The sequence below is a fragment of the Ovis aries genome, chromosome 6, assembly GCF_016772045.2.
Source record: "Ovis aries strain OAR_USU_Benz2616 breed Rambouillet chromosome 6, ARS-UI_Ramb_v3.0, whole genome shotgun sequence".
Taxonomy (NCBI): domain Eukaryota; kingdom Metazoa; phylum Chordata; class Mammalia; order Artiodactyla; family Bovidae; genus Ovis; species Ovis aries.
The window spans coordinates 12,657,316-12,680,150 of record NC_056059.1 but is presented as its reverse complement, the minus strand read 5'-3'; the positions used below and the strand labels follow the sequence as shown (position 1 = coordinate 12,680,150).

Here is a 22,835-nt window from a genome sequence, read left to right as displayed (position 1 = left end):
TCCTCAAAAGACCAGAATCATTGTTTTCTGCTGCCTCCACTGAAGCATGTATCTGTCTAGCTAATCAACTACGTATTCCTAGGCAAGTCATCTGCATAATAATGGTGGATTGCTTTTGCTTTTATCCCTTTTAAATTGTGATAACAGTGTATCTCACAATTTTGAAAACTTCAATAAGGATTTCTACTTTGCATGACTGCTAAATTTCCTTTGAAGAGTAAGATAAACAATTAAAACCAAGTATGTTATGTGATGTTTTTTTGTCTGTACAGTCTGAAGTCAATGTTTAGTGTAGTATGTGTATAGATTTTTTGCAAAACTACTCTTGATTGTTTTAGCCATACAGCAAAAATAGTATATATTTCTTGGAGGAATAGCAGTTTGTTTTTCAAATAGTAATGCTTCCAGAACTTATGAAATGGAACATTCCAGTAGGTCGCCTAACCTAGTTAGAATTTTAATACCAGAATGCCGAATTAGAGTTTGAATTTAATCAAAGTCTCTCATTTTGGGGATGAGAAAACTGAAACCTAAAGATGTTAAATGACTTGCCGGAGGTTACAGCGGAAATTCAACACAGGGTTAGATCTCGTGATAGATCCAAGCTGGAGCCAGGAAAGAATGTGGTACTTGTTGAATTATCTTGTGCTCTATACTAATAGTGTTTTTTACATCTTTAGTACAGTTCATAAACTCATCAAAACTCCATATTAAACTACTTTAGCAAAGTTCTGGGTTCACTGTAGATATTTAATAAATGTTAGTTTCTCTGTTTAACTTTGTATATTATATGCTAATTTTAAGACATTCAAAATATATAAAATTATATGCATTTATTGAATTCTATCTGCTTGACCCACAATGATTTAATTCTCATTCTACCCTTAAGTGGTGATAGGATGATCCCTCATTGACAGATGAGGTTTCAGTCACAGCTCACAAACAATGGAACTGAACTTCAATCCATTTATCAATACATTTTACTTTAGTTCTTTTCATCTCCCAATGTTAGGGTTAGGGTTATCTTGTCCCATTTTTAATCTCCTGAAAATATGAGAAAATCAAATTTACTTAATCAAATCTGGTATGTGAACTAATTTCTCTCATGATTCACCCTAACCTTTCACTTTTTCCTGTGATACCAAAAAAAAAAAAAAAAAAAAGTCTCTTAACATCTGCTTTTTGAAATTGTTATACATCACAAAATAACTATCCACTAATCTATTACCTCAGCTTCGCTGGTGGCTCAGTGGTTGACAACCCGCCTGCCAATACTGGTGACGTGGGTTTGATCCCTGGGTTGGGAAGATCCCCTGGAGAAGGAAATGGTGACCCACTCCAGTGGGAAATCCCATGGACAGAAAGGAGCGTGGCACACAGTTGGACACAACTGAATGACTAACACACACATCCAAGCAGTAACACCTTTGATATCCTGATATTTTTAATGAAAATATTCAAATGCTAAGCCAATTTTATATTATAAACTATTGGGATTCACTGATTAGCATGTTGACTTTTATCAAAAGACTTTGTATCAGTACCTAGAAAAAAAAAATTGAATGGTTACTTCTCTTATTCTCTTTTAGTTGAAGGAAAGACTTTTATATATAATTCTGCATAGTCAGCTTTTTAATTAGTTGGAGAAGGAAATGGCAACCCACTCCAGTGTTCTTGCCTAGAGAATCCCAGGGATGGGGGAGCCTGGTGGGCTGCCATCTGTGGGGTCACACAGAGTCGGACACAACTGAAGTGACTTAGCTTAGCTTACTTTGATGAAGTCTGACTGGTGTTTGGTCCCTGGTTGTCCAGGGACCAAAGAATTAAATAACTTTCTACTTTAGCCTTCTTTTCAATTAGAAATAAATATATACAGCTTCTCACAACTGACCCTTTTCACTCTTCCACCATTCACTATTAAGCAGCATCTACAGTTACACTATTTGAGTCTGATTTGCTTAGAGTATTTTCTTACTAAATTTGTAAACATTTTTATTCATGTTGACTATCAATATTTAGCTCTTTCATGACTTCCCATCCCTTTGTTTCTTTCTTGATAGCTTTGTGATTTACATTCTTCTCTTTCTGCCTGCCCCTCTCTTCCTTCATCTCTCTCTCCCTCTCTCATCTAATAATTCCCTCAATAGAGCTTGTTGTTTTTTATTAGCCTAGTGCACTTCCTTTAGTTATTTCATAAAGACACAAAAGCTTGTTTCTGCTGGAAATTTTCTCTGACTTAGACACATTGCCACTTTAATTTTTCAAATTTGCTTGCTGTTCTGGTGTGATACTTAAATACAATTTTCTACATCTATGATGACACCAAGACATATATAGTTAGATTTATTTACTGCAGCTCCAGTCTTTAAGTCCTTTTACTTCCCAGTCTTTGGTCTTTCTTCATAGAGTTTTCATTCCTAACAAAATCATTACTTTGGTGTATCCAAACTCTTGGTTTTCTGCTTACTCTCATTTTCTACTTATCCTCTATCAAGGGAATTAAATATGTTCACTCTGTCATTTTCAAGCAGGGAAATGCCTGTAGAGGAATATTTAATATTGAAGACAATCCTTCTCGTCTATTTAGCTATTTTATGAACTGAAATGAATGAGTGTAGTAATTTGAATGAGGTCTGACTGGATTGGTTGTCCAGGAATCAAAGAATTAAATAACCTTCTACTTTAGCCTTCGTCTCAATTAGAAACAAATATATACAGCTTCTCACAACTTACCCTTTTCACTCTTCCATTCATTCACTATTAAGCAATTACGTATTAACGGCCTACTATGTGCCCCATTCACATTGCACTAGGCACTTGGGACACACAGGAAGAAATTCGGAGCACAAGGTCCCTGCCACTGTGACACTGATATGGACCTGTGTGTGGTTAGGTCCTTCCTCCTTGACCAGGAGAGTAACTGATTCCGAGTAAGTGAAATCATCGTGTGGCATTTGGGGCTTAGACTGTGAGCATCTCGGCAGCACTGACTATGTCTTTACTTTCTGTATCCTTGCTAAGTTCCTAGGAGAGCACCTGGCACTTTCAAGAAGTGTACAAAATGTGACATGAAAAGCAGCGTGGAAATTATGGGGTACATGAGAACAAAAGAGAATTTTAAAAGAAAGTAACATAGAAATCAGAGAAAGTAATCAAACATGTAGGTGCTTAGACATTGTTACAGCCAAGTATATAGCTACTTCAATTCACTCCTTACAGAATGCACCACTAGAAGATATTCTGAATGGAATATATAGGCTGTGAACCATTACTGGAATAAATCTAGTGCAAATATAATAGCATGTACCATGAATGGGGAAACACCCTGGATGCTTTCCAAAAATACAGATAGTATTGGATATTGATAATATTAATCAGATGTATTATAATAATTCCGTACTTTTTTGAGTCCCTATTCTTCAGCAATGGTGCTAGTAATCAAAAGATGAAAAAGAACTCAAAGAAAGTAGAGAAAGTCAGAAATACAGCTTTGAGTTCGAAATAGCACCGGTCGAAACTTCAGTCACTTTTTTCTAGTTTTTATAAAAATCAATAAATATCATAGTCAAATGAAAATGATCAAATGGAAAAGAAACCTTTCTAGTCATCTAGACGTTTTACCAGTTCTTTCATTCTTTTGAGCGATAGTGCATTTTAAAAAGCAAATAGAAAATAATTTAAGAATTCCTACTTAAACGCTAGTAATAAGAAAAGCAGCCAACATTTTCTCATTGCATTTTGATAAGGACCAGAAACATCCACACTTCAGAGCTGACCTGTTGCTTATACTCCCCAGTTTGTGCCCCGTACTAAAAGCTGAGAGGACGGGGTTGGAACCGATAGGTCTAGACTGGCTCCTGCATGGGGGAAGAAGAGTGAGACCTCCTCTCTCGGTCTTGTTCTGCATGACTTGCTTCAGATAGGCACTCTGGGCTCCTTCCCAGACAGCAGGGTTCTGTTCAGTAGCGTGCTTAATGAGTTCTGTGTTCTGCTATGAAGAGGATGCTAAGGTATTTTTCCTTCACTTATTTAAAAATAACACAAATATATTGTGCTTCTATCCCGTAACTTACTGTAACGAAATGCCTTTCAAATGTTTTACGTGTTTGTCATGGATGTAATGTCTGAGTGTGATGAATCTAGTATAGTTCTGTGCTGGTTAAGCTATCAGTAGATCTTACGACACCTATGTGTTGCTTTCCTCTTTCTGTTTTGGTATAAAATTCTTGCAAGTGCAAGGAGAATTGGGAAAGACAGTAATGTTATTTGTGAGAGGGTGTGCACATTATTTGTGTGTGTCTTTGTGTATATGTATACGACCAGCAGATTGCCTGGTTTAATTTTTCCTCCTTGACAAAGTGAGTGCCTCCCAGACTTTGAGTTTTACACTAACCTAGTGAGACGAACTCAAACTAAGCTGCAGAAACATCCTGAAGGAACCAACCTCAGAGTTGAGACAAACCCTTTCTCTTGGTACAGTTAAAATAAGCCAAATTACCTTGGATCATTATTCCCCTATTCATGAACAATTAGGTTGGCAGAAAAGAAGCAAAAGAAGAGATGCCTTTACATTTCCGAATTACTAGCTATAATTTTCCATGTTTAATTTATTATAATTTGGGGAAAATCACAATGCCCAGATGTCTTCCATTAGCATGAGCCCAGGATTTCCCCCTCAAAACCTAGAGCAGAGGGGATTGATAATCATGTTTTCTTTCTCTCCTATCAATTACAATGGTATAGAAGAGAGATTTCTACTTAAGAAGTGAAAAAGCACCTTTGAATCGGTAAATGGGCTCTTCCCAAAGCATTTGATTATTTTGGTTTTCCTCTTTTTCCGAATGTAATCAGTTAAAAACCCGCATCCTGGGTATGACAGTGTTGGAGCGGGATGCATGTACATGGATTTGGTCTTGAGAGAAAGCCTTTGAATTTTTCTTAAGTCCTAGAATTATGCTAAAATGATCTGGACATGATGTAATTTTTAAAAGTCAAGTTGAATTAACTTAGAAAAGCTACAATTTAGTCTTTCCTCTCTGCTCTATCTTTATATTATTTCAAACTATGGATTTTTCAGGACTCATATAGAGGGAAGCAAATGCCTCTGCATTTATAATAAAAGGAGACTCATATTCTTTATGGAATTTCATTCCACTTGCTAAGTCAGATGGATATATGTTTAACTTACAAGTTCATGTTTAATATTACCATTGTCAAATTAGGAGCAGAACTGTTCTTTAGTAACAGATCAAAAAATACAAAAGGTAAAACAGCAACCAAACTGAAGTAAAGGCGCTGGTATACAGTAAAAGTACTTTTTAAGGGCATGCTTTTGGCCACCATGCATATAAATAAGAAATGTTTTCAGAACAGAGCATTATGGGAAAAAAGCTAACTTGACAAAGCTTGTTGATCTGCCTTCGATATTTCAAAACACCGCCTAATCTTCCATTTTAATTTTTAGTTTCCTGGTTAGTTTTATGGTGGATGCCCGAGGTGGTGCTATGCGAGGATGCAGACACAACGGGCTCCGCATCATTATTCCACCTCGGAAATGTACTGCCCCAACACGAGTCACCTGCCGACTGGTCAAACGCCATAGACTGGCGACAATGCCCCCAATGGTGGAAGGAGAAGGCCTGGCCAGTCGCCTGATTGAAGTCGGACCTTCTGGTGCTCAGTTCCTTGGGTAAGGGTTTCTGCTAAACCTCCCAGTTAGTCAACCGGTGAGCTTGAGTCCTCTACATGAAATCACTAGGATGGAATGGAAAAAGGTACGTCAAGCTTTTGAAAGAAGATTGGCCCCTATGAAATTTTTTAAGAATTGAAAGTAATGCCTCAATGTTTGACCGCACTTAAATGCCTCTTATTTTAAGGCATTAATGGGTTAAGCATTCAGGTTGATTATTACTCTTTCTCTTTGGATGTGATAGTGGCTGCCAGGCTTCCACTATGAATAATCATACTTTGGTTGAAGGTAGGTATTTTTTAATCTGGATTTAAGTGGGAAAGTCGTAGAGAAAAAATACAGTTGGCCCTTGAATGATGCAGGGGTTAGAGGTGCTGACCACCCCCCATACAGTCGAAACTTTGCAAACACCTGAGGGTTGGCTCTGCCTGTAAGAGGCTCCTCCACATCCCAGGTACTGCATCTGTGGATCCAACAACCACTGATGGACCACGTGGTTCTGAACCATTTGCCGTTGAAAAAAATCAAATGGACCTGCCTAGTTGTTCAAGGGTCAACTGTACTAGTCTGTTCTGAACATGAACTTGACGTCTTATATAGTTACTACAAACAGAATCATCATCTTCGCTTTGGAGGGCAGTGTTCTTTATAGCACATACAAAAATTTAATCTATGTGATTTGTCTTTTCTGTTATCAAAATTGCTACCATGAGTTAAAAATTATCCTGGCAGTTTTATTTGGCATAGATTTCATTAAGAGGACAAAAATCCAGACTGACGTTTACCATGCTCATTTTAGCAATTTTGAGCAGAAATTAGCTTTTCTTCTATTTGTACTGCTGCTGTGATATTACCTGGTATCTCAGTATGCCAAGAAATGAGTAGCACCTCCTGAAAACTGACAAAACAAAGTTTTGGAGGGGGACAAGTTTCAAAATATTTTGAAACAAATCAGTTGTATACAAGTCTTGTTATATAAAGTCTTTGTGCTGAAAAACTGGGAGAAAATCCTATTCATTATGAACTCTTTTGCTTTGCCAGTGTCATACTGGGGAAGTGGATTTCTGCCTTTAGAACTCAGGAAACTGTTCTAAAGCCTCATAATTTGGAGCAAACTGTTAACAGGTTGTTCCAAATTATGTTCACACCTGAAAAGGTGTGTGTATGTATTTCCCAGTTATGGAAACTACCTCCCATGTCCTCCAGTCAGACAGACCACAGATTTAGAAGGAGCCTGTGAAGTTCTGGGTTGCATCAGAAAATTCCATCATGGTTGGAATAATTCCCCAGTGATTCCTTTCATATTCTGTACAAGGTCCTTTCTCCTAGGCTTTTTAATAATTGTCAGATCTGTTGAGAAATACCCATGAAAACTTCTGGCCTCATTACAGAGTCAGAGTTTTTATTGTATTCCCAACAGCTTTGTCTTTCCTGTGGAGCATATTTTATTTTATTTTTTTTTGGCTCATGCCCTGGCGGTGAACCTCAGCAGGAATAGATCCGACCCCAAGCGCCCTCCTTCCACGCGCCTCCATTGCACACTCTGGGTCTCTGTTCTTGCTCTTTGTGACCAATGGAGGGGGCAGAACCAAACGCAGTGTGAAACCAAACTTCACTCTGTTCATCAGCTGGTGACGCTGGGGTTCTGTGGAACACAACACCTGAAGCTTACCTATGTTCTTTCTTTCACTGCTGCTTTGGATGTACTCAGTAAACTTCACCTGCCAACGGCTCCTCCCCCACTTAATGAGGGAGAAAGTTTGGTCAGCCGCATCCTTCAGCTGGGGCCTCCTGGAACCAAATTCCTTGGGTAGGAGTGACTTAAAACAAATTGATGGCTGCGGGCCCCCATTCTTCTCCTCCTTCTGCAATATGATTTCTCTTTTTGTCATTGTGCCCATGACATGTCCCTCTCTATGATTTAAATTCTGTACGACCTATCTTTAGTGGACCATTTCTGACCCTTGTGGTATGTGACTTTTATTTTTGAGTGATGTTTTTATATCTTTTCCCTTAAGTGCTGTGACCTTCATTTTCGTTTAAAGCATGAGATTTCTGCCTAGTTGTACTATGTGCTAGTTACGATGTTGTTATGATAAATTCGGAGTCTGTATCAAAGCAACCTGGACTGAAAAAAAAAAATCAAAAGCCTCTCTGGATTTCGAGAGTGAATGTGACTGAAACACAGTAGGGCCCGTGCATGTTCTGGATCCTGAATAAAATAGGCACTGGACACAACCTGGCTGCCTGCTGAGCGCTCCTGTAGCGCCGCCCTGTGTGCACATGCCTATGTCTCCTTGAATGGAGGAAATAGACGGAGAGAGTCCTTGAGTGCATGCCTCTCGAGTTCCGAAGCAGTTGTCTTTTCTGACATCTCCTCATTTATGGCACATGAAATTACGCAGTGTATGAGCCATTTTCCCTCTTAAACCATTTTGTCATTTTGCACCTTGTAGAAAACATTTAAAGAGATTGGCATACCTCATAGATATGCATGTCCGTTTCTTTTGGTTAAATGTGTTATCCTTACGTTTATCAAAGGAGAAGTTCCAGAATGCCACATGCACTCACAGGGAGACATCATTGGCTTAAGGTAGCAGCATGGCCCCGAGGATTGGTGCCCCTGAGGTGGAGTGCTAGCTGCAGGGCTCCGGAGGATGGCCCCGCTCTGTCCCTGTCCCCAGAAAGAGAAGAATTCCAGGTCACTTTGCAACAGACCGCATCGAGGTGCTTGTCTTGCTGGTGGTTAGCTCCTGTCCACACTGAATGTTCTGCCTTGCTGTGTCAGGCCTGTGATCGTGGAGATCCCTCATTTCGCTGCCCTGCGAGGAAAAGAGAGGGAACTGGTGGTCCTGCGCAGTGAGAACGGGGACAGCTGGAAAGAGCATTACTGTGAATACACGGAGGAGGAGCTGAATGAAATCCTGAATGGCATGGATGAAGGTACTTCATACTGAAGGTTTTAAAAGGACTCTGAAGTGGAGGCATGATAGTGATGGATTTGTTTATATCCTAGGGGGCATGTGTGTGTTACCTAATCCAATTTTCTCTGCTGGCGCTTGCACAGTAAAGCCTGCCTATTGACACGAGGTTGTGGTGAAGGAAATAATACCAGGTTATTGCAGGTGCCAAACAAGAAGTCTGGGTTTTTGAGCATTAGTTGCCCAGACCCCTTGTTTAGCACCAGTGACTCAGTGGTAAAGAATCCATCTGCCAGTGCAGGAGACGTGGGTTTGATCCCTGGGTTGGGAAGGTCCCCTGGAGAAGGAAATGGCAACCCACTCCAGTATTCTTGCCTGGGAAATTCCATGGACAGAGCAGCCTGGCAGGCTACAGTCCATGGGGTTACAAAAGAGTTGGACATGATTTAGTGACTAAAAACAATAGAGTGTTCTGGTATATTACCATGGTGATGCATTGGAGTGCACAGTATATTTGCCTTGTCTTATTTTTGTTGCATTCAGGAAAATGAAATTTTTTAATAGTAAATATCTTGGATTAATAAAGAAATACAGTCCATCTCTATCTTTCATGCAAACTTTTCTAAAATACATGTATATGGAATTTAGAAAGATGGTAATGATAACCCTTTATGTGAGACAGCAAAAGAGACACAGATGTAAAGAACAGACTTTTGGACTCTGTGGGAGAGGGGGAGGGTGGGATGATTTCGGAGAATGGCATTGAAACATATATACTATCATTTAAGAAACGAATCACTAGTCTAGGTTCGATACAGGATAAGAAAAAAAGAAAGAAAAAAAAAATAGAAATAGAATAGATGCTGTTTCCAGAGAAGGCAATGGCATGCCACTCCAGTACTCTGGCCTGGAAAATCCCACTACAACCTAGTAGGCTGCAGTCAATGGGGTTGCTAAGAGTTGGACACAACTGAGTGACTTCACTTTCACTTTCCACTTTCACGCAGTTGAGAAGGAAATGGCAACCCACTCCAGTGTTCTTGCCTGGAGAATCCCTGGGATGGGGGAGCCTGGTGGGCTGCCGTCTATGGGGTCGCACAGAGTCGGACACAACTGAAGCGACTTAGCAGCAGCAGCAGATACTGTTTCATAACAAAATGAATAGATATTGGATAATATATCCATGATTTTAAAAAATACCTAATCTGAACATTTAGATATTTAAGACACTGATAAAAAGTGCTAACTTTTTCTATAGGAAAACTTACATATACCCATAACTACTACATTATAGGACAATATAATTTTTTCTTTCATTAACATTTTTCAATTGGAGGAAAATAGCTTTACAGTGTTGTATTGTTTTCTGCCATGCAACAATGCAGATCAGCCATATTAGGCACATACTGTGTATGCTAAGTTGCTTTAGTCATGTCGAACTCTTTGCCACTCTGTGGACTGTAACCCACCAAACTCCTCTCTCCGAGGGATTCTCTAGGCAAGAATACTGGAGTGGGTTGCCATTTCATTCTCCAGGGAATCTTCCCAACCCAGGAACTGAAACCACACCTCTTACTTCGCCTGCATTGGCAGGCAGGTTCTTTGCCATTAGCACCACCTGAGAAGTCCTTTACCTCTCTTTTATGCCTCCCTCCCCTGCCCCATCCCATCCCTCTAGAGCATCACAGAGCACCAGGCTGGGCTCTCTGTGCTATACAGCAACTTCTCACTAGAATAATACTTTTAACTTTCTATTAAGGACTTAGGAAAATTAAGTTCACTCACAGTTTACACTTTTTAAACAGAGAGTTAGCTACGGTTGAATTTCATATGCACACTTATACGTAGAGTTAAGGATCGTGTTTTTCATTAGGGCTTTAATCTCTGTAAATCTCAAATCCTAGTTTAGGCCATTTAGCCTCAGGTTGAAATACTTTAGTTTGGCTAGAGGGAGGTGTTCTTTCTTAGACTTCCTGAGGTTGCACAGAGATGAGGTGTCAGTCCTGATAACCAGAGATATGTTCCACTTTACGTGACTACACAAATAGGCACTTTTTTTTTTTTTGCCCAAGTGCCAAGAACATACCAAAATTTGCATTGACCTGGGCACACAACTGTGTGGCTGTTTGCCAGATTTTATCAGTCTTCCAGGACCACTAACTGTAGCTTCATGTGTGGCTCATGGATAGTGAAGTGTAGCCTGACAGCAGCTGCTTTAATGTTTCTTCCTGTATCCTTCTGAGGGTTAGTAAGAAGAGAGGCCATGGAAGAGGAAATGATGCCTTCTAGACGTGTGGGTCAGTATTTTCCAATTAAGATGAAAAGATTAGGATTCTTACTGATAAAGCTTGTTCTGTCCTGTATTTAGCTGCTTCTGCTCCTGGGAACCATTTCTTTTGCGTGCGTTGAGTTTAGGATATTTCCCTCTGATATATTTACCTGTCATTAACAATGCCATGCTGTCCTTAGATGGGGACCCACTCTTATATAATTTTTTACATAAATAAAAAGCTCATTTTGAAGCAGAATTGAATTTGTATATTTTTATGTTTGTTATGTTTGTTCTGTGAAAACCTGTTTTTTCATAAGTATATGCTAGTAATTGCCAGCGTATCAGTCTTCAGTCATGAATGATCAGATGCTGGGACTTCTGACTTTTGCTATCTAGTTATATTCAAGAGTCAAGAAGAAGGCACTTGCTGTTCATGCCTCTGTAAGAATTGTAAAATGCTTTCTAAAAATGAATAGCTTTCCATAATCTCTTAAAATTCAGTAATCTACTTAGTTCAAAGTTTCAAATTTTAAGCCAGTTGGATTTACTGTATTGCCCTACATATCTACACTAATGCAATTTATCAAGAGTCCATTATCCCATTCTCCTGATGTTAGATGATCTGCTTGGTAAGTTCATGATTTCAGGGGAATATTGAAACCCTAAATTTGCAATCAGTGATCTTTTTAAAATATCCACGGTGATTATCTCAGAGACAACCATGCCACTGGAATGAACACACTGATACAAATCTCACCCTTCGAAGACAGATTTTATTCCCACACTACTCCCCTGAGAACCAAAAGGACCATATTACTTCTGAAAACCACAAATAACTAGTTTTGAGCTAACTTTGAAATTTGTAAAGAAACGAGCCCATGGTCAATTTCCTCTTCCTCGCGTTGAGCCAAAAATAGGACAGGTTTCATTGCCCTCAAACCCCCTTACTTACAAAGACAGCCTTGCAATATCGCACCTGGAACTAAATGCTTTGTTTCACAGTGCCCTGGACAGATGTAGTTTTCACAGAGAGAAAATGTGCCAACCAAATGCTGACAAGTCTTGAGAGATTCTGGTATTGTTAGGATAGCCTTGCTTTTAAAATTTTCCTATTATTTAAAAAAGGTTTTTGCTGCCACATCTGTTCAATGTTAACCTATGCCAGTGAGTTTGCTAGAATGCTTTCAAAAGCGAATCCTTGCTCTGTGAAGATGGGTCCTTTCTTATCTCAGTGCTGGATACCCCGGAAGACCTAGAAAAGAAACGAGTCTGCCGCATCATCACCCGTGACTTCCCACAGTACTTTGCGGTGGTGTCTCGCATCAAGCAGGACAGCAACCTGATTGGGCCGGAGGGAGGCGTGCTGAGCAGCACCGTGGTGCCCCAGGTGCAGGCCGTGTTCCCCGAGGGGGCGCTGACCAAGCGGATCCGCGTTGGCCTACAGGTACGCCCACAGCAAGATGCAAGTTAACCTAACGTGGATTTCATTCCGGTGATTCAGAATCAGCTTTTCAAAAGAGGATTAAATGGCTAAAGCATCCAACTATTCCTGGGTGAGCAAAAGCTGCCCTTAGAAGTCATCAGTGGCATAAAGTTTTATATGAGTGTTTGGTAACAGTGGGAAATTACAGTTGCCATATTTGAAGACACAAAACTGATTTATGAAATAAAAATGTATTAAGAAATTTGACATGGAATATAATGATGCATTATTTTAATATTTTTCCTTTCTTTTAAAAGGCTCAACCTATGCACAGTGAGCTGGTTAAGAAGATTCTGGGCAACAAAGCTACCTTCAGCCCTATAGTCACTTTGGAACCTAGAAGAAGAAAATTTCACAAGCCAATTACCATGACCATTCCTGTCCCCAAAGCTTCAAGTGATGTCATGTTGAATGGTTTTGGAGGAGATGCACCAACCTTAAGATTGCTATGCAGCATCACAGGTGAGTCACATAGGACTATTTTGTTAATAATAGAAAGTTCTGGAAGAAGAAACTTAGATTGTAAATGCTAAATTACCTTTGTTCTAAGATGCCTGCATCTTACTAATATGCATGAATTCAGGAAAAGCACACTGACTAGGGAAGTGAGAGGGGATAGGAAATGAACTAATATTTTCTAAATAAAGCCTGATGCCAGCCAGACTTTTAGACACTTCAAACACTTGGTCATTTTTATCTCCAAAGTAGCCCTCTGAGGAAAGTTTAATCCCATTTTACTAAAAAGGAAACCAAGACTGAGAGAAGTTTTTTTTACAATTTGCCTGAGATTATACTGTAAATATCTGACAGAGTTGGGATTCAAACCCAAGTCCATGTACCTCTAAACCCCAAGCTTTAAGCCTTCATTGAAGATATCACCTTATACCTGTGGCAAACTAAATGATGCTTTGAATAATTATACCAACTATTTCAAACTTTTCTGTCCAGGAATTGGTTATGACTTTATCATTAATCTGTTGGCTGACTTCTCAGTTGGAAGTTGCAATAGCTTTCAGTTAACCATCAAACTCCAGAAAGATATTCCCAGGACACTGGTTGTCGCAGACCAATAATACTACCACAGATGGTGAGAGAGAAAAAAATCCACACAAGTAACCTGTGCTGGAACTACATCAATGAGAATTTCCCTATTTAACAGAAACTGAATGGTACTAGCATTCAGTAAATATTCATACTGTTTTTAGTAGGAATAATAACCATATCTGCTTCAGTATTATTGGATTTTTTTTTCATTTCTTCTCATTTTAGCAGGAATGTTCATCCTTCTTTTATCCTCTCTCTCATTCTTCCTTCTTATCAATGTTTTTTTTTCCTGTACTCTTGATAGCAAACCATTGAGAGTTTACCCCACAAGTTTAATAGTATGACATAATTTTAAAATGCATGGGGGTTTCCCTGGTGGTCTAGTGGTTAAGATTGTGCTTCCAGTGTAGAGGGCTCAGGTTTGATCCATGGTTGGGGGAACCAAGGTCCTACATGCCACATGGCATGACCACCAAAAAAAAAAAAAGACACTCAAAACCAAAACAAAGCAAAAATAATAAAAGAAAATATGTGCCCTAAAATGAGAGTAGTGAGAAATCATATGCTTCACTCAGGGCCTCTCCCAGTTATTCATGTCTGCTTATTATATAGCCTTCCCATACTTACTGATTCATGTGTATATGATTAATCATCCTATAATATGCTATGTAGCAGCGCAGATGCAAAACAAGTCAGATTGAAAAATGTCCGTGGCACATCCTGCCCTTCTAGATGATCAAATGAAGATACCACCTGGGCCTTGACACCATCTAGTCTAGTTATTCTGGGCCTCTGTCTTGGGGTGGATTTGTTCTGAGCAACTTCTTAAATTTACTTGTTAATTTTTACAAATATGTTAGTAGATTTTTGGATTTTTGTGTTTTGCTGTATTATATAATTCTGTTTAGAATGTATATTTTATGGGCCTCCTAGAATAAGGAATTTTGATAACTCATTCCCTTCTTTAAAATTCCTTTAGAGTCAAAATTTGTCTTCCTCTCAAACATACATTTCTCCTGCAATGCCTGAAGACAGTGTTGTCCTTATTTATGCCAACTTAATTTCTCAGTAGAAGTGAAAGTCAGCATCACCCTCCAGAGTGATGTGTCGGTGTACAGAGGCATTCACTGATTTGTTCTTTCACTTTGCAATATTTACTGAGCTTTTAATATTTTCCAAGGATTTTTGCCAACCTTCGATCGCAAATTGAAAGGAAATTTTATTTCTTGAAAATAATTGCCCAAAATATCAAGTGAGAGAGTATTTGGATTTTTGCTTTAACAAAGCATTCAGCTCCTTGGTTAGTCGAAGGATCTTTTAAAATCATCAACTGAATACAATTCAAAATTATCTTCAGAAACTAGCAATTACAATAAAAAAAAAAAAACTTTAGAATGTCAGGGAGAGAAAAGAGCACCTAGTAATTTGAAGCAGTTATTCAAATGACCTCCCTTAAATTTAGTTCCGTGAAGTGTGGTGCTAATGTCTGTTTTCAGTGTCATTTTCTTAGCACGTAAGTTTAAAACTCACTTAGTGAGTTTTCAGTCACTTTGTTTCCAGGGTGTCATCCTGAAGAGTGAATGAACGTAGCCAGAAGCCAGAGCCACAAAGCCTTTATTTTATAGCACCGAGTTTGGAGTTCTGCCTAATTTTTTTTCAACAATCCTGTTATTTCAGGTGGAACCACCCCTGCTCAGTGGGAAGATATTACAGGAACTACGCCATTAACATTTGTCAATGAATGTGTTTCCTTTACAACCAATGTGTCTGCCAGGTATGGTTATACTGCACAGAAAAACCATTGGAATTGTGTGCCCAAATGTCCTTTGTTTTACTTTGTTTCATACATTCTTTAAAAGTAATTTTTTGGGGGGTTTGGTTTTAAAAATGGTCTGCATTTACTTTCATGTCTTAAACCAGACTCACCAGTGAATGCAATAGTGATAATGCATTAAATGAAGTATGAAGTACAGCCATTCAGATTAAAATCTAAAGAAAGTAAATTATTGCTGGCTATTACTCTATGACCCAGACTCTAGTTTTAGCAGCCACAGCCAATTTTTCCAGTCCTGAAGGACTTAGGAATGATGAATTTCCTGCTGTCAACAAAATAGCCTGAACTGTTTTGTTTTTTTTTTTTTTTTCCCCAAACAGAATGATAACCAAACCACAGAGCATATCATGGTTTGCTTGCACAGTTTAGAGTTTTCAGTGACTTGTGTGCACCATAACATATTTACACATTATCCTTTTTGTGTCACATATCTTTAAAAAGCTTAAGCTGTTTAGTTTCATTGCATGTGTGCACACCAACTCACTAGTTCTCATTTGCTTGATCTTTAATGGATTGCCAAGTGTTTTCCTATTTGTTTAATTTGATTACTATAAACTCTTGTGACTTAAGAAGAGCAAGAGGCAATATGTCCATTTTCTTTTATTTTCTTTTTATTTTTTTACTTTATTTTACTTTACAATACTGCATTGGTTTTGCCATACATCAACATGAATCCACCACGGGTGTACACGTGTTCCCAATCCTGAACCCCCTCCCACCTCCCTCCCTATACCATCTCTCTGGGTCATCCCAGTGCACCAGCCCCAAGCATCCTGTATCCTGCATCGAACCTAGATTGGCAGTTCGTTTCTTATATGATATTATACATGTTTCATTGCCATTCTCCCAAATCATCCCACCCTCTCCCTCTCCCACAGAGTCCAAAAGACCAATACAGTATGCTAACACATATATATGGAATTTAGAAAGATGGTAATGATAACCCTGTATTCGAGACAGCAAAAGAGACAGGGGTGTATAAAATATGTCCATTTTAAAGATGAGAAAGCTGAAGTTGAGAATAGTTAAAGCTTACATTCTTATTCAGGGGGTAAAACGATAGATGCATGAATAACAATGCACAGCAATAGCTGGGTGTGGTGATCCGTTTGTAGTCGGAGCCACCCAAAGGGCTCACCTGTGAGTCTCTGGTTCTGTGTGTCTGTGTGTCCTGCCATTCACTCATTTCCACTCTAATGCCAGAAAATGACAAGTTCTGAATGGAAAGATACAAAAGAGTTACTGAAAGAATTCAAAAAAGGGTGTTCACATCAGAGTGGTCAGAGAGAAGGTAGCCCATGAGATAGACAGAAACCTAACAGGCAGATAAAAGTGGAAAAGAAGGTAACATGAGCTGAGATGCAGAAGGGCATTGGAGGCTGGCAACAATGGAGTCTGTAATTCAGAAATAATGCCAGAATGTTAACATTATTTACAGCAGGCCTTATAGGAGAGACAAAGAAATCGGGAGTTATTATATTATTATAGGAATAATATAATTCTTTCAGACAGTCGAAGAAGCAGTGAGTCAAGGATAGCTGAATCAGTATAAAGAGGAAGGAGGTAATACTGAGGGCCTGCCAAGGACCAGGAACTAGGCTGCCTTCAAAGCATTACAGTAAATGAAATAGGCCAGACCCAAAAGAACAAATATTGCATGTCTCCACATAAATGAGGTACCTAGGATAGGCAAGTTCATAGAGACAGAGTTTAATAGAGTTTACCAGGGACTGAGGTGAACAGGAAGGTTCAAAGTTACTGTCTAATGGGTATAGTGTCTCTGTTTGGGATGATGAAACATTTCTGGAAATGGAGAGTGGCTGTGGTTGCGTAGTATTTTAAATGTACTACCGCCACTGAATTGCACACTCAAGAATGGTTAAAATGACAAATTTTACATTATCATTAGTGCACACAGCCCATTTCTTGGAGTTGAGGCTGCCAATTAAATTATATTTTATCACAATTAAAAAGTAGAAGAGGAGAGATAGATCAGGAACTTGAAGGAAAGAAAAGCTAAGAAGATAAGGAAATTTCCAAATCTTTAAAGATTATGAGCAATGAGTCAGGAAGGAGGGATCAGTGATGGAGGAAGGTTTCAAAGTGAGAGGATCTGGAAAAAATCTTGGACGTGTATAAAGAGCAGATTGAGAAAATGTGCATCTGATGGTTACTGCTTTTTCTGTGAAGTTACCTTTCTGAAGGCCTGAGGGGTGTCATAAAGGTTTAGCAACATTACTGTAATGTATAAAATGATATCTAAGGGAAAAAATTACGAAAATATGTCACAGATTTGACTGAAGCTAGAAATGATAAATTATTCACAAAGCCAATAATTTGCAGTATTTAGGAGTTCTGAAGCAAAAGCAGATTTTTTAAAAAAGTAGTTTGGTTGATCCAACGTTGGTGACTATGAGTCCTTTGGAAAAGAATGATGAGATGAAGAAACGTTAGGTAGATTTTGTTGAAAAGAGTTTTAGGAAATGAAATGAGGACAGCAAGGGTGATGAAAGAAAATAGAAACTCATCCAGCAAGATACTGGTATAATACCAGGGTGCACCACAAAAGGATTCTAGACGCTGAAGATGTATTTCAGAAGACTGAATACTCAGAAGACTTCCCAAGGAAGAAAGTTACACAGTGTTTAATATTTGGGCTGAAACACCTGCACATCCTTGTCTCTCCCTCCTTCTCATCCATCCTCCTCCATTTCCCCCTCCCTGTCTTTCTTTCCCTTTGTTTTTGCTTTCTCTCATTATCTCCCTCTCTTGCTTCTCACTTTTTCCAAGAGGCATGCAATGATTACTCTGATTGTATTGAAGGAACTGATTTATTTTTCATGTAACTGACTATCCTTTTTCACAGTTGTGGAGTCCATGGATACAGAGGGCCGACTGTATTCTGCCTTTTTGTAAAATGAACCTGAGCATCTGTGGATCGTGATATCTGTGGAGTTCCAAGAACCAATCCTCCGTAGATACTGAGGGATGACTGTAATTAAATTTCAGATAACTGGCTTTGTTTTATTTTATAGGTTCTGGCTGATCGATTGTCGACAAATTCAGGAATCTGTTACCTTTGCATCACAAGTGTATAGAGAAATTATCTGTGTACCATATATGGCCAAATTTGTAGTGTTTGCCAAATCACATGATCCCATTGAAGCCAGATTGAGGTGTTTCTGCATGACTGATGATAAAGTGGATAAGACCCTGGAACAACAAGAGAACTTTGCTGAGGTGGCCAGAAGCAGGGATGTGGAGGTACTGTGTTTCAAAACCCAATTTATGTTAGCATGTTGTTTACACCTCTTTTAATATATTTAAAATAGTATATAATAAATGTTATTCAGTCTCTAAGTCGTGTCCAGCTCTTTTCGATTCCATGAACTGTAGCCCACCAGGCTCCTCTGTCCCTGGGATTTCCCAGGCAAGAATACTGGAGTGGGTTGCCATTTCCTCTTCCAAGGGATCTTCCCGACCCAGGGACTGAACCTGCATCTCCTGCACTGGCAGAGGGGTTCTTCATGCTGGGCCACCAGGGCAGCCCATCTAATAAATAATGCCATCAGAAACAGACCAGTCAACATCCTGATCAGCTAGAGGGCCAGTGTCTACAACGCACCATTTTCAGCCAATTTGGACCCATTCAGTAGGGATAAAAGGACTCTCTTAAAGATTATTAAGGGAGAAATTATGCATTATCAATAAATTATAAGTATATAAATGGATATAGCAATTTACATGTTGTTATGTTTCCTTGTTTTTTTGAGGTGACTATTTATTGGATTTTTTTCCCCTATTATTCTTTAATCATAAAGAAAACAACCTGGAGGGGTGGGATGGGTGGGATGGAGGTTCAGGAAGGAAGGGGCATGTGACTCCCATGGCTGACTCATGCTGATGTACAGCAGAAACCAACACAATATTGTAGAGCAATTACCCTCCAATTAAAATTAAGCAAATTTTAAGGAAATTTAAAAACTAGTAAAGGAGACAGCCCAGGAGGTATATCCTTTGTGTAAATGTAAAAATACAATATCCAGGGCTTTGCTACACTACTCTGTCTTATTTCTTAATTTTCCATAAGTGTGTATTTTTGATATTGAATTCAAGTAACCCAGTTCATTGTGATGTCAAAAATATAAATTTATGATTTAAAGACATATTGATTTGGGAAAATAACATGGTACAGTGTTAGAAATGAGTACAGTAAGATTAAATGCCCCCATGCATTTGAAGATTCCTATTACTAGTAAGGGACTTCCCTGGTGGCTCAGACAGTAAAGCAGTAAAGCATCTGTCTACAATGCAGGAGACCCGGGTTCGAGCCCTGGGTTGGGAAGATCCCCTGGAGAAGGGAGAGGGTGTGCTGGTCCATGCTTGTCACAGATAAGACAAAATGTCAGTCAGGATTTTAAAGATTATTGTATGCACATTTTAAGAATGTTAATGTTCCAGTAATGTAATGATTTCAGCTATGGTATTCTTTTTGTTTTTCTCTATTTTCGTCAGGTCTTAGAAGGAAAACCCATCTATGTTGATTGTTTTGGCAACCTGGTGCCATTAACCAAGAGTGGCCAACATCATATATTCAGTTTTTTTGCCTTCAAAGAAAACAGACTTCCTCTCTTTGTCAAGGTAATATATACATGGAATTTGGGAATGTGTTTTATTCAGCATCAAGTAAGGCTTTGACTTCCTTTGGTAGAAGAGAATATTTGCTTTTCAATCATTTCTAATGATTTTTTTAAGTATTTCTATAAAATTTTAAACTCCTAAAAACTATTTTTTTAAAATTTCAGATTCAACCTTGATTTTTAGTTATAGGCTAAAGAATGAGGGACAGATTGCCTGCGATTAATTAGGAAAACTGGTCATTCTTTTCCAAATTTTAAGAGAAGCCTCTCTTAATTTTTTTAACTATTATTTCTTTTAAATATTTGTGTTTAAATTTTTTTTGATATATGAACTTCACAAATGTGGAGACCAAAAAGAGTTCTTAGTGACAAATTTTTATAGTAAAAGCTCTTAAAAGACCCAGTTAATCTATCAAGAAATTATCCCAGATAGAGCAATAGACTGGATATACGTTCATAAATTCATTCAGTAAACATTTGTGGAGACACTTCAATGTACCATGAATTTGTTGTCCCTGTTTAGGAATGTTAATCTAAATTAGGAATTTATCAATTATCAATTATCAATTTGCAATTTAACATATGCAATTTATCATAATTTAACATATGCAAGTTACATTTTAGATACCAGTTCTGAAGAGAACAAAGATGAGTATGAGGGAGAGATTCATGAAATAAAAGGAAATAATAATTCTATTTAAGTTTTAATGTCCGTTTTCTCAAGATCTCTACTGAAAGCCTTCATTGTGCCATTTCTGGTTCAGTGGTTTTCCTGATTAAAGATAGGTTCTTCTAAGGGGTAATGGATCCATTTACTATGCTATGTAATTATGCTAATATTTGATATTGTTAGTGGGCAAAAGTTTTCAAATACAAAAATAGGAAGATGACAAATATTTCTCTAAAGAAGATGTACAAATGACCAATAAACACATGAAATGATGTTTAACAGCAGAGAAATTCAGATTCAAACCACTATGAGATACCACTCAGTACTCATTAGGATGGCTATTATCAAAAACAAAACAAAATAGCAAATATTGGTGAGGATATGGAGAAATGGGGACCCTGATGCCTTGCTGGAAAGAATATAAAATGGTGTAGCCATTCCATACTGTGGAAAATAGTATGACAGTTCCTCAAAAAGTTAAAACATAGAATTAGCATATCATCCAACAATTCCCCAAAAATTGAAAGCAGGGACTCAACCAGTTACTTGCAATATTCATAGCATCATTATTCCCAATAGTCAAAAAGTGGAAATACTCTAAATATCCATCGACAGATGAATGGATATACAAAATGTGATATATGCATACAATGTAATATTATTCAGCCTTAAATGAGTAAAATTAGCCAGACACCAAAAGACAAATATTGTATGTTTCCTCTTATATGAGATACCTAGAGTTGTCAACTAGTCAGAAAATAGAATAGTGGTTACCAGGATATGGGGGAAGGAAGGAATAGAAAATTATTGTTTTATGGAAACAGTTTCAGTCTGTGAAGGTGCAAACATTCTGAAGATGCATGGTGGTAATGATTGTACAACAATGTGTATGTACTTAATGCTAGTAAACTATACGTGTAAAAATGGTTGAAATGATGTTTTATGTACAATTTAACACAATTTTTAAAAAAATGAAATTCTGGTATATATTGCAATGTGAAGGAATCTTAATAATATTATGCAACCTGAAACAACAGATACAAATGAACAAAGATTGTATAACTCTGTCTATACAAGGTACCTAGAACAAGCAAATTTATAGGGACAGAAAGTTAAGGAGAGGCTGTTAGGTGCTGGAGAGAGAGGAGAATGGGGAGTTATTGCTTAATGGTGTAATGTTGCTGTTTGGGATGATGGGAAATTTTGCACAGTAGTGATACTCACATAACTTTGTGAATGAGCTTCCTGCCACTGAGTTGTATGCATAACAATGGTAAGAATATAAGTGGAAATGGTCAGTTTTGTGTTACGTACACTTTATCACAATATTTAAAAAGCTGAGTGATTTTTTAAATCGTTCTAAATGATAATAGGAAAGGGGAAAAGGAACACTTCCAAATCCTCGCTTAGCATCACCAAGTGAATGTTACTTTTCTCTGGTTGTTTTGAGTGTCATCTCACTAAAGTGAACAGTGTGTGTCACACGTGAGTGAAGCATGTATGCCTTTCTCCTTCAAGGTACGTGATACGACTCAGGAACCTTGCGGACGACTATCATTTATGAAAGAGCCAAAATCTACAAGAGGCCTGGTGCACCAAGCTATTTGCAACTTAAACATCACCCTGCCAATTTATACGAAGGTATTATAATCTGCTGTAGTGCAGTTCAGGCTGTAGAGGATTTGATTTTCAAATCCTTTAGAATAGATACAGGCAAAGACACTGAATGCAACCACGTATAATAGTCATTTTTGATACCCTGTCCAGTTTGTGATTTTCCGTTTAAGTAGGGAAAAAAGTAGCTCTACCTTATTTTGCATTAAATTCACTTTGATGGAAAAGTTTCTATAAGTATGTATTGGATACGGAAGAGAGAAGATTTCAATGGAAGATGTAACCTTTTGGACTGATTTTGAACATGAAATTACTCACTTTGCCTTCCGTATTGTTTTTATGCGCCCTCCTGGCACCATGCTCGTAGTGCTTTCGGCCCTGCCAAAACATTATGAGTCTATTAGCTTCTGTTTACTGCCAGTTCACAGGCGGATTATGTATTATGAAATTCAGAGCAACTTCAGGGTATTTTACCTTGTTGCTAAAATAATTATGTGTTCATTCTGTAACCTGTACTATCTGGGGAGCATCAGATTCATTGTTCCAACTATTTTAACATGATGAGTATACAAAATACTCACATGTTATAGGAATAGATTTGAAACATTGTTGAAAGGAAAATTAATACTTGACCCAAATCTACTAGAAGTTTTTCTTTCTAGTCACAC

The 22,835-nt window shown here is 38.2% G+C and overlaps 1 protein-coding gene across 50 annotated transcripts in view; it reads left to right on the top strand.

The window, feature by feature from the left end:
* ANK2 (ankyrin 2) overlaps positions 1–22,835 on the top strand; it is a 699,107-nt gene that overhangs the window by 641,399 nt on the left and 34,873 nt on the right. For 48 of the 50 annotated variants that reach the window (XM_060416741.1, XM_060416751.1, XM_060416762.1 and 45 more), the window contains 8 exons: positions 5,465–5,689; positions 8,478–8,632; positions 12,115–12,326; positions 12,623–12,827; positions 15,087–15,183; positions 18,279–18,507; positions 19,759–19,884; positions 22,072–22,194. In XM_060416741.1, coding sequence (XP_060272724.1) covers positions 5,465–5,689; positions 8,478–8,632; positions 12,115–12,326; positions 12,623–12,827; positions 15,087–15,183; positions 18,279–18,507; positions 19,759–19,884; positions 22,072–22,194 — 1,372 coding nt within the window. Of the gene's footprint in view, positions 1–5,464; positions 5,690–7,400; positions 7,500–8,477; positions 8,633–12,114; positions 12,327–12,622; positions 12,828–15,086; positions 15,184–18,278; positions 18,508–19,758; positions 19,885–22,071; positions 22,195–22,835 lie in introns of all 50 variants that reach the window. The other 2 variants (XM_042251816.2, XM_042251814.2) reach the window with 1 other exon arrangement.